The 13291-nt window shown below is 40.2% G+C and overlaps 1 protein-coding gene across 1 annotated transcript in view; it reads right to left on the bottom strand.

Annotated features, from left to right (window-relative positions):
• The window catches only part of LOC126177144 (uncharacterized), a 219088-nt gene that overhangs the window by 31593 nt on the left and 174204 nt on the right, over window positions 1-13291 (bottom strand). Inside the window, exons 12-13 of the mRNA XM_049924416.1 lie at window positions 11141-11252; window positions 2793-2879 (exon numbers count right to left, since the gene is read on the bottom strand). Coding sequence (XP_049780373.1) covers window positions 2793-2879; window positions 11141-11252 — 199 coding nt within the window. The remainder of the gene's footprint in view (window positions 1-2792; window positions 2880-11140; window positions 11253-13291) is intronic.

Below are 13291 nucleotides of genomic sequence, written 5' to 3'. Positions count from 1 at the left end.
AGAAGCTACTGCTTTATTGGGGTGATGATTTTCGAGTACAATGCAGCTGATTCCCATGCTTTTAGCATTTCTCTTTTTGCACCAGAAGATTGCTGCTTTGCTGTTATTGCCTCCTCCTCCTCCTCTGAAGAACTCCTCTCCACAACTTCCCGCTTTGAAACATGCTGCAACTCTATAAGCTCTTCAGTGGTCATTTCTTGGTGTGATCTTCCACAAGCTCATCAGTATCATTGTTATCTACTTCTAGTTCATTGCTCTTGGCCAGAGACACAATCTCGTTGACTAAAGGCTCCACAGGTACCGACTCAAATGCCTCACAGTCACATTTGACAAAGCACTCCCACCAAAGCTTCTTCTAAGAAGAAGTGAGAGTTCTCTTGGTAACCCCTTCCTACACCTTTTCTATCATCTTCATGCAGGCAACAATGTTGAAGTGATATTTCCATAACTCTCTGAGAGTGCGACTGGTAGCTTCAATCAACTTGAAGCAATGCTCAAAGAGCGTTTTGATGTAGAGCTTCTTACAGCTAGAAATAATCTGCTGGTCCATAGGCTGGAGTAATGGAGTGGTGTTGGCAGGCTGAAATTAGATACTGATGAATTGAAATTCTTCAAAGATGTTGTCTTGTAGGCCTGGAAATGGGAAGGAGCGTTTTCAATAACAAGCAAGACATGGAGTGTCAGATTAAACTCATACAAATAGGTTTTTCATTGAAGGACCAAACATTTCATTGGCCCAATCACAAACAAGGTCACGTCACCCAAGCTTTGTTGTTGGACCTCCACATCACATTTAATCTGACCTTCTTGACTTTACACTTCTTGAAGGCTCATGGAGTTGCTAATGGTAAGCAAGCAGTGGTTTAATTTTCAAATCACCACTTGCATTGGTACAGAATAGCAGTGTGAGACAGTCTTTCATTGGCTTGTGGCTGTCCGATGGATTCTCCTTTGCTGTTATAAATGTATGCTTCAGAATCTTTTTCCACAGTAGACCCGTCTTGTCAGAATCTAAGAGAATCCGATGGACTCTCCTTTGCTGTTATAAATGTATGCTTCAGAATCTTTTTCCACAGTAGACCCGTCTTGTCAGAATCTACGAGCATCTTGAAGTTGCTGATAAAGTTCTCTTCTGTCTTTGTGTCAGAGCTGGCTGCTTCACTGTGTCCCACAACACTGTGGATGCCGGTTCTTCTCCTAAATTTCTCCAACCACCCACCATTCCCTTAAACACTTCTTCGGTTGCTCATGAACCTGGCGTCTTCTTAATGAGGTCAGTGAAAATCATTCTCGGCTTCTCACAAATTATGTTCTTGTTAATAGTGTCGCCTTGCAAATGCTTTTCATTTACCCATATAAGGAGCAACCTTTCAACATCATCCAGAAAAAGAAACTATTGTTTAGATACTCTTGCCACTCCCTTGAAGCATCTATCTCTTAAATCTCGTTCTTGTTCTTGAGGATAGTGCAAATAGTTGATGTAGACCGATTGTACGTGTGTGCTACATCAGCAATGCTCACAAAAACGTTTCCATTTTGCAATGATTTTACATTTAATTTCTATGGTCATTTTCTTTCTCTTATGGTCATCTTCTTGAGGATTTATATTCAAGGACATTTCTATGAAGGTTATTAAAATTTGCACACAAAAAAACGCTATGTGAACAAAAGTTTAGAAAAATGTGTGATCACAAGCTGCACTAAGATGGTAGCAAAAAGAGTGCTAAGCCCAGACTTGAGTATATACTAAATACATTGTTCATATGCCACTGCTGAAGATTGAAAGATTCCCCCTGCCATGTGTGAACGGCTGGTGACGTCGCACTGAATTGCTGTCACTCATCATGTGGAACAATGCTCATTAAGCAAGTAATTATTTTTTGCAATTTGTTTTGCTCATTATGTGAATTGTGCATTATGGGACGTGCTCGTTAAGCAAGGTCCCACTGTACACTCTTTGCGTGTTCCATTTTACCCTTGTGATTACGTTGTTTTATACCTTGTGTTTTCATATATATTATAGCAAACCCATAAAAATCATACACTAAATAAGTAAATAGTATGAGCAGAGTCAGTGCAGAAGCCCATATGTAATTTATCTTGAATACAACAAAACAGAACAGTATGTTACACATAGATTGATGCAAAGACAATAAATAAAAAAAGAATGTGACAGACTTAAACGGAATAAACTGCATTAATAATTACACAAAACCTGTGGACCATCCCAGATCAAATAAACCTTTTTTTAATTATTATTATTTTTATTTAGCTGATTCAGTGTGATAGGAGAATGTCTGCATGTATCAGTGAAAACTGAAACCACATATTAAGCATATTTGGGACCGATGACCTGGTTGTTTGGTCCCCTCCCTGAATCAACCAACCACCACCAACCTAAGCAGATGTGAGAATGGAAATGACTGCCTAGAAAAAGAAATAATAAATGGGCCACATTGAACAAAAGGGAATGATATGACTTGTTTTTGAGTGGAACAACAGTTTCCATAAGTTAGGACAGCTCTTGAAGTGGTATGGAAGTCCTTTATTAAATATTTTTGTCGTAAAAGTATCAACATTTTAATAGCAGTCTAAAACAAACAAACACACACACACACACACACGCACACACACACACACACACACACACACACAAATAGATCGACAACCTTGAATATGAACTGTATGACAGTTTATACTATCTTTATGGACAATAAATCTCCATTAATATTAGACATTATCAGATATTAATAATTCAAAATAAATCTAGAGTTTTAAGTGATATTACATACAACATTCCTATCATTTTTTCCAGGATGTCTCAGATTCACCTCGATCACTGTGTCACTTTTGCTGCCATCATTATATATCAGTTGGGTCTGAAACAAAATCACACAGAAATATATTGTTTCAAAATGTGATATAGTAAGAACAGTAAAGTTTATTGTTATGAGATGTTCTTTTGGAAACTATAGGGTATCTCTGAATGAACAAGGACTTGCATTTTTGAAATTATTTTGTTTGCTATATTGCAACATTTATATAGATGAAAGGGAAACTAAAAATGTTCACGAGCGTACATTCATATGAGTCTAACAAAGAATGTGGCTGTTTTCTTCAGATAAGTAAATACAGAGAGTGAGAATATTTTCCATTCAGAAGAAACCAAAGTGCTGATTGTAGATGGCCAAAATGAAAGTAGTCAACAGAAATCTGCCAAGGACAGTACTTCTACTTATGGCATGCACTAGTTAGAAAAATACATTAATGATGACTGATATCAGTCGAAATCGATTTGCAACAAGATAAATAAATTATGTTTCCGCAACTGGTTGCAACATTCTTTATAAGTTTAAAAAGTGATGAATCACAATGAGAGGAAGATGTGGTGTTACACACTACAATGATTATTTCTTGACATCCTGCTTGTTGATCACACCTATAAGAAACAATTTTTTGAGATTATGTTGCAATGTTTTGGGAGTAGTTTTTCTGAGATATACTCTTCAAATGAGAACATGTTTTGTATCTGAAGAAAGGTGAACATACATAGTAGCAAAAATTTTTGCGAAAAATATATGCTCTGAATCAGCATAAGGATTTGTGGCAGTTTCTAGTGCTCATTCACATTATGTCACCATATGACTCCTTATCGAGACATTTCCAGAAAAACTGTTTGGGAGAAGTGGTCCTACACCATGGCTTATCACTAGACTTAACTGCACTTTACTTCCGTCTGTCAGTATTTGTTACAGAAATAAGGTATCCCACTAATTAGTCAGTATTGGAGTCAGTGTACTGGCATAAGCTGTCGACAGCACACTGGTCGGCAAAGATGTAGCTCCAAGATTAATAGTAGGTGCTGGATCAAGCGCGCCTATCATGAGAAAGGCCAGAGAGACACCAACAAGCAATGTGCCGCCAACACCTCTCGACAGCAAGTATTTACGCTGCCGACACTGACCGGAGGGCCTCAGTCACTAACTCACTGACTTACACTACTGGCCATTAAAATTGCTACACCACGAAGATGACATGTTACAGACATGAAATTTAACTGACACGAAGAAGATGCTGTGATATGCAAATGATTAGCTTTTCAGAGCATTCACACAAGGTTGGCACCAGTGGCGACACCTACAACGTGCTGACATGAGGAAAGTTTCCAACCGATTTCTCATACACAAACAGCAGTTGACCGGTGTTGCCTAGTGAAACATTGTTGTGATGCCTCATGTAAGGAGGAGAAATGCGTACCATCACGTTTCTGACTTGGATAAAGGTCAGATTGTAGCCTATCATGATTGCGGTTTATCGTATTGTGACATTGCTGCTCTCGTTGGTCGAGATCCAATGACTGTTAGTAGAACATGGAATCAGTGGGTTCAGGAGAGTAATACGGAATGCCGTGCTGGATCCCAATGGCCTTGTATCACTAGCAGTAGAGATGACAGGCATCTTATCCACATGGCTGTAACGGATTGTACAGCCACGTCTCGATCCCTGAGTCAACAGATGGGGACGTTTGCAAGACAACAACCATCTGCACGAACAGTTCGATGACGTTTGCAGCAGCATGGACTATCAGCTCGGAGACCATGGCTGCGGTTACCCTTGACGCTGCATCACAGACAGGAGTGCCTGTGATGGTGTACTCAATGACGAACCTGGGTGCACGAATGGCAAAACATCATTTTTTCGGATGAATCCAGGTTCTGTTTACAGCATCATGATGGTCGCATCTGTGTTTGGCGACATCACTGTGAACGCACATTGGAAGTGTGTATTCATCATCGCCATACTGGCATATCACCCGGTATGATGGTATGGGGTGCCATTGGTTACATGCCTCTGTCACCTCTTGTTCGCGTTGACAGCACTTTGAACAGTGGATGTTACATTTCAGATGTGTTACAACCCGTGGCTCTACCCTTCATTCGATCCCTGCAAAACACGACCGCATGCTGCAGGTCCTTTACGGGCCTTTCTGGATACAGAAAATGTTCAACCGCTGCCCTCGACAGCACATTTTTCAGATCTCTCACCAATTGAAAATGTCTGGTCAATGGTGGCCGAGCAACTGGCAAATCACAATATGCCCTCACTACTCTTGATGAACTGTGGTATTGTGTTGAAGCTGCATGTGCAGCTGTACCTGTACACGCCATCCAAGCTCTGTTTGACTCAATGCCCAGGCGTATCAAGGCCATTATTATGGCCAGAGGTGGTTGTTCTGGGTACTGATTTCTCAGCATCTATGCACACAAATTGCATGAAAATGTAATCACATGTCAGTTATAGTATAATATATTTGACCAATGAATACCCATTTATCATCTGCATTTCTTCTTGGTGTAGCAGTTTTAATGGCCAGTAGTGTAATATTCCAGCTGGAACCTGTAAGTTGACACTGCAGGTTATGATAGTACATAGTGACCAGAATTGTGACTATGGAAAGATTACCGATATTGTCTGCAGAAGGACTATTACTGATGAGCTTGTACCACAACACATGGACTCAATTCAAGATAAGTAAATACTTTAAGCTGATGTAAATAAAGAACCATATTAATCCACATGTGCATTTGTGTTGCAGAAAGAGGGTACCGGCCACCCATAACAGCATCCTCACCCTTGCTTCCTTTGTACAAGACTCTACAGTGGTGACAAGGATACTACAGTGTCGATGAGTATAATTCAGTGGCGACTGAAGTTAATCCATTTGGCTGAAGATTTTGCTTGCTTTTCTTGTGGTTTACCTTACAGGGATGTTTGTGTTCAAGCATTTGTAATTCCCAATTTGTTGTTGTGTTCTTCCATGTATTTCGGGAGGGGAGCCACAGAGCTAACCACATTTCTCTTTTCAGAGGCTTTGCTTGCTTTTTGATATGATGTATTTGTGTAAACCATGAATTCCCTGCCCCCTCCAACCCCTGCCCCTGCACCTCAGCCGCAGATGGCCAATGTGATGGATCTAATATAACTTTGTCAGTTTCAAAACCAACAAACTGCTGCCCTACTGATGACAGTACAACAGCCACTGCTGCACAAGCTGCATCGGCTACACAACCAACCAACCAACCAACCCAACAATTGCCCGCTGACCTGCATACCGACATTCTGGCAATTTAGGGGCGCAGAAGAACAATGGCTTGCTTATGTGACTCAGCTCCAAGCACATAGTCAAGTTCATTGTGTGCAAGATACTACACAGTTACAATACTTCCTTTTGATTGCAGGGTCCCCAGAGTTCAGGTTCATACAAAAACTATTCCCAACTGTGTCTCCTGACAATCTCAGCTATGACCAAGTAATCTCTGCATTAACTCAATATTATGACCAGCAAGTCCAAGTAGCTGCAGCCAGATATCAGTTCTTTCACTTGCAGAGAAAGCTGGAACAGACATACTGCCAGTGGTACACAGAATTAATGGGCATGAATAGGAAGTGTAAATTTAAGTGTAGTTGTGGCAACTTTAGAGTAATTTAATAATATGCAATGCAATAACATTCAGTGTCCCAGATAGTAGAATACGGGAACAGATCTTAAATTACTCTGATCCATCACTTCCTCAATTATTGCAAATCTTAGAGCGATATGATTTGGGTGCCACAGCAGCCGATAATTTTGACCAGGCCCCAATTTGTCGGGTTGAGTTGCCACTGGCTCATGACCACCCCAAGCAGCCACAACAAATAGTGTGTGCACAGCCACGCAGACAGCCACATAGATATGTAAACAGGACTGTGAATGTAGTGAAGTGTTGGCCTTGATGTTTTGCTCACCATAAAAGACAGGATTGCCCATCCAATAATGCAACATGTTACACACGTGGAAAAAAAAAGGCCATGTCCAAACTGTTTGTTTGCAATGTCACAAAAATGCTAATTTTGCCAACTCCACCCAAAATTAGGCTCATGCACATGCAGTGAACACTGTGTTTTCAAAACCTACAACACCTTCTGTGCAACATGATTCTAATGAACTATTTGTATCATTAGGAATTGCTGGCTGTCTAGTGATCTTTCAATTAGACACACATGCCTCAGTAACTTTGCTTAATTGTGTCACATATGAACAATTAGGCTCACCATGTCTTTCTAAATCTAGAAAGCGCCTCACTGCTTACAACAGACAAGAAATTCCAGTGCCTGGACAGTGTAGCTTGCCTGCCACTTACAAATCTCACACTAGGACAGTGATTTTTACTATGCTGAAATCAAGACAAGGTGAGAACATATTCGGTTTAGATGCGTTTGACTTGACTGGTCTTGGAATCCATGACAATGAACTTTTAGTGACTGCTTTTAATCCAAAAAACATTGTAGCTAGCTTGCTTAAAGAATTTCTTGAACTACTTTCAGAAGGAATGGGGAAAGCTAATACCTTTTAGCTCACATTATATTGAAAGACATTGCACAGCCTAAGTTTTTCTGGGCCTGCCCCATTCCAATTGCTTTAAGAGACAAGGTAGTCAGTAAATTGAAAGAATTGCTACATAATTGTATAATTGCTCCTGTTCAAGCTAGTCACTAGGCCAATGGGCAAGTCCTCGCATTTTTTGACTAAGCCTTCTGGTTGCATTCGCATTTGTGTTGGCTTCAAGTCCACAATCAAACCACAGACAGTAGTTGACACTTATCCATTACCTTGCCCTGAGGAACTCGTAGACAGGCTTGGTGCAGGATGTTACTTTCCCAAGATAGATTTGCATGATGTCTGCTTGCAAATTCCATTGGATGAAGAATCACAGAAAGTGTTTGTTGTAAATAGACACTTAGGACTGTTCAGATATTTGTGTTTGCCCTTCAGCAGTGCTTCCACGTCCACCATTTTTCAATGTTACTTGGAACAGCTGATTGCAAAAATTCCATTTTGTTCAAACTACTTTGAGGATATTGTCATTTCAGATCATACACCAGAGGAACACATTGCCAATTTGTGAACACTTTGAGTGTTGTCAGAAGCAGCTCCCAAGTGTTGTCTCGAAAAGTGTGACATTTTTTAAACTCAACTACAGTACTTAGGTCATATGATAAACAGTCAGGTTGTGCAGTCCCTCCAATACCGTTTGTTTGTAATCCGTGACCTGACTGTTCCTCACAATTTGTCTGAACAGCAGTCAGTACCAGGCAACATGACATACTACATTCGGTTTGTACCGAATGCAGCTCAGATTGTGGCTCCATGTATCGCTTGTATCACAAAAATGTACTTTTTGGAAGTTAAGTCCCTTAGTGCTCAGAGCCATTTTGTACTTTTGTGTGAACTAACGATTATCAAGATGTATTTCAGGAACTAAAAAACGCTTTGCTTAATGAAGATGATTAGTGCATTTTGACCTTGGCAAGCCAGTAGTTTTGCTTAATGACAGATGATTAGTGCATTTTGACCCTGCCAAGCCAGTAGTTTCGCAGATCGATGCTTCTTCCTACGGAATCGGCACTGTGCTTTCGTGCAGAATTGGTGCACAAGACAGACTCATTGCTTTTGCTGCTCACTCAAACTCAGTGCAATTATTCTCAAAGAGAAAAAGAAGCTCTTGTTATTGTGTATGGTGTGACCAAATTACATAACTATTCGTACAGTCGCAAATTCTTTATAGTGACAGATCACAAGCCTTATCAGTCCTTGTTTCACCCATCAAAGCCGGTTCCTACATGCACTGCCAAAAAATTGCAATGTTGGGCTTTGTTGCTTTTGCAGTATCAGTATGAAATTGTATGCAGATCTACAGAAAAGCATGGCAATGCAGGCACCCTATCTTGCCTTCTAATTGGCCCGACTCTGATTCTGATGCATCTGCCACATCTTGTTACCAAATCGATGAGCAGGGCTCTGAATTTCTGGAATCTTTTCCCTTGCACTACAGAAAAATTGCACAGGCCACGGAAGCAGATCCTGATCTCAAGATTTTGTTGCATTATATTCGCACACCTTGGCCTTGTTCATTGAACAGTATTCAGAACTTAGTTGTGTGCCTGTATTTTGCATGTTGGCATAACCTTTCAGTGCAACAGAGTGTGATGCTAGTTCAAAATAACTGTGGACAATCACGTGTGCATATTCCCTGAAGTGTTACAAAAGTGTGTGTTGCGATTGCTCCACCAAGGATATTGGGGAATTGTTGACACTAAACAGTTAGTAGGCTGGTACTGTACGTGGTGGGCATGGACACCCAGGCTGAAAAGATGACATCAAAGTGTCACACTTGCATGGAAAACCAGTCTGTTCCGCCTCTGACATTGGAATAGGACTCAATTACTATGGCATCGAGTGCACATAGACTTTGCAGGACAATTTTGGAACACTCATTGACTCATAGCGGTAGATTCGTATAGCAAGTTCCCATTTGAAGTGTCTATGGCTTCACGCAGCACCATTCAAGTGTTGTCCTCCATATTTTGCATAGAATGTTTTCCAAAAATACATGTGTTGCACAATGGACTACAGTTCACTTCATGTGATTTTGAACAGTTTTGTGAAAGAAATGGCATTCGCCTTCTCACAAGTGCTTCATTTAACCCCAGTTCAATGGAGAAGGAGAACACTTTGTATGCACTTTTAAACAACAGATGGCCAAGCTTCATACCACCCACACACAGGAGCAGACACTGCAACTCCTTCTTGCCCTCTATTGCTCCCATCTATGAGATGGACCCTCACCAGCAGAACTTCTGCATGGCCACTGCCATCGGATGCTGCTACACTTGGTACACCCACCGCAGCATCTGGCATCGCCAATGGTCCACAAGTACTGCTTTGTGCCACACGCTTTTGTTCTTTTCGAGGTTTATGGCAACCATGGCTGCTGGGAAAGAGATGTGATCTAGGAATGAATTGGCTCTTTCATGAACTTAATTGCAGGTCCCAATGGTTTGCAATGCCACCACCACAACCAAATTTGTGCATGTCATTTGCCCCATGATTCTGTTGCTTTACTTCCCCCAGATTCACGGCCCCATGGGACCGCACAGCTTTCACAGTTGCCCTCTGGTGCCACCAGAGAACCCCAGGAGGACTGGAAGGATGACGTGCCCTTGCCCCCGCCGTCCTCACTTGCCTACCTGATGGACATGGACCCACCGTCACCATCACCGTCATCACCTCAGGGCATGCCCTTAGGCCTGGAGGTGTGCCTTGGCAACAGTTTTCTGGAGGATGTTGCTGTTGCCTCACAAGTCAGATGGCGGGGTACTCTCAGGAGTATGCCATCTTCCACAGTCACGGCTCCCAGCTCATCTCTACATCCAGCATCTTTCCTCCTTTCCCATAATCATTCGCATCTTCCCTATAAGACAATGATTGGCATTTCAGGGGGGGAGGAATACTGGCATAAGCTGTTGCCAGCACACCGGTTGGTAAAGATGTAGTGCAAAGTTCGATAGTAGGTGCTGGATCAAGCACACCTATCACAAGAGAGATACCAACAAGCGACATGCCGCCCACACCCTCTCAACTGCAAGTATTAAGGCTGCCAATGCTAACCAAAGGGCCTGAGTCACTAACTCACTGACTCAATATTCCAGTCGGCATCTATCAGTTCAAATCACAGGTTATGACAGTACATAATGACCAGGACAGAAAACTGTAGCAAGATGATCAATATTGTCTGCAAGAGGACAATTGAGGCTTGTACCACAACACATTGACTCTATTCAAGCTAAGTAAATACTTTAAGTTGATGTAAATGAAGAATCATATTAATCAATGTGTGCATTTGTGTTGTGGAAAAAGGATATCGACCACCCATAACAATATCCTCTCCCTTGCTTCCTTGGTACAAGACTCTACAATCAGAATGACAGGTTATGCCAATGATGCTTTCAGTTTTGCAATAGGCTATCACATAATTTCCAGGTGTAGCCGTACTATAAATGACATGCATGTACAGGTCTCCTGCTGTTCTATAAGCATTCCTTTTCATCTACACGAACTCAAATACAATAAAGGCATTAATTAAAAGATAAAGAGTCCTTATTGAAAAAAGAGGATTTTCAGACAGAATCTTTTAAGTTTTAGTACTGTAATTGTTAAAAACAGCACAATGTATGAATATTTATTTCTTGGGTAATAATTTTTGTTTGATTATGTTAGAAAAGTAATTATGATAAATAACATATAGACCAGAGGTGGTACCATTCTGATATAACCATATGCAAATCCCAAGGGATGGTGAAATGATGCAATGGCTCTTAGTTCTCGAGCTTCTGAAGGGGAATAGCCACGTTCAATTGATGAACATGCCCACCTAGAAAAAAATAGCATAAAATGGAATCAATTCAAATTAAAATAAAATAAATGATGGGTACTACATTATGTACACTGGAAATACATAAGGGAATGAACATATTTAATTTATAATGTTTCCACTTCAATTTCTTATACAGCTCCACACTAACGAAACACAGTGAGGATAAGAAGAAATTCTACCTGCAGTGGTAATGCTGAATACGGGTTTACACAATAAAAGGACACACTAATAAGTAAGCATTTTAAATATCACAAGGAGAAATATAAGTAGCTGGGTTAATTTAAATGTGAGCAGAATGATCATCTCTGGGAAATTGGTTTACCATACCATAAAATTTCAAATTGTATAGGGTATGCAGTTATGACAGTGATGTGGACTTGGAACCTTGAACATAAATGAGGTAGTGAAAATACTTAGGGGAATATAAATAATGGAAGAGTAAAGGTAATGAACCTGCCATATACTGAGTCATTGATAAATTGTCTTGTTTAAGTGCACAGACAATTCTTGTTTACGTGCCTGTCACTGACTCAATACTTGAACTATTCAATGTGTTGTTAGCTTTACTCTTTCCATTATTTATGAACCAAAAACATAGAAATTCAGAGCATGCTGACGTCCCCTGACAGGATATTTCCAAATTCTTTTATGAATTCTATTTTTGTCATTCATATTGTTTAGAGTGGAATTACACTGTTAATAACCATGAAACAAAAATTCTTTATAGAAACAAGTTTCTTTAATGAAATATTCAATATTTAAAATTTTATATAGGCCATGACACCTCAAAATTTTGTAAGGTAAAATTTGATAGCCCGAAGAAGCAGCATATATGACTGCATCCTGTGTAAAATGGGACACTGTTATGAAGCAAAATATCCCCTTGGAGAGCTTCCTATAATGCTTTGTTTTGTTAGTCTCCTGTAAACTTGTCAGTAACTTTCATTTATATGCTCAATAATGGTTAGCCCCTTATGAGCATAATCTATCACTGCCATGTCATGGTAGTCCCAAAAAACACTCAGGATCACTTTGCTCGACGATCAATCAATGTCTTCGTCTTTTTTGCTCGTGGTGACTCCACATGTGTCCACTGCTTCTTTTGCTCCTTTGTCTTTAGATCATAGTGATACAATCACCATTTGCCCATGGTAATTAGGCAGCCAAACATTGCACTGTTAGCTGCTCCAAGGGGGAAGACATGCATTGTTGTGCTCTACATTTTACACCATTTTTGCAAAAAATACTGAAACTGCAGTGTTCATCTTTGACACATTAATGTAAAAGGTGAAATGATACCAGTGAGGTGCAAAATCCATCCGGTCTGCATATTTACTCACTTATATTTACATATGTAAGCAAACTTCTGGTACTTTCTTTGTGTCTGAGAAAAATCCCATATGTCAGATGAATTCACCTCAAAAACTTGGATGTAAAAACTTAATGTAAAATTTAAAAGGGTTTTCTGTGTTGAATGTATCAAAAGTTGGTTTTTGTCACATTATATTGTGTCTTTTTCTATGATGTGTGCCATGAAAAATGTATTTTGTGCTACAGAATGATTGTATTTGACATTTGTGCTTCATACAATTTAAAAATTTTATTGGATGGATAAAAAATCTACTCACCAAGCAGTGGCAGAACACTGTTGTGATAGGCAAGCGTTTGAAGCCAGTAGCCCCTTCTTCACGCAGAAGAGTTGAAGGGGAAGGGAGAAGGGTGAAGGAAAAGGACTGGAGAGGTCTAGGAAAAGAGGTAAATTTTGGGAAAGTAAATCAGAACTGCAGGTCAGGGCAGAGTTACCATACAGGATGAGAAGGAAAAACTTTCCTTCTCATCCTGTACAGCAAGTCTCCCCTGAGCTGCAATTCTGGGTGACTTTCCCAAACATATGCAAAATGTATGTTGGTGGCAATAGAATCATTCTGCAGTCAGATTCAAATCCAATTTCTCTAAATTTTCTCAATAGTGTTCCTCAAAAAGAACATAGCCTTGTCTCCAGGGATTCCCATTTGAATTCCTGCAGCATCTCTGTA

This window comes from Schistocerca cancellata, chromosome 3 (genome assembly GCF_023864275.1).
Source record: "Schistocerca cancellata isolate TAMUIC-IGC-003103 chromosome 3, iqSchCanc2.1, whole genome shotgun sequence".
NCBI lineage: Eukaryota > Metazoa > Arthropoda > Insecta > Orthoptera > Acrididae > Schistocerca > Schistocerca cancellata.
The sequence above is the reverse complement of the archived record's forward strand: the minus strand, read 5'-3'. Positions and strand labels throughout refer to the sequence as shown.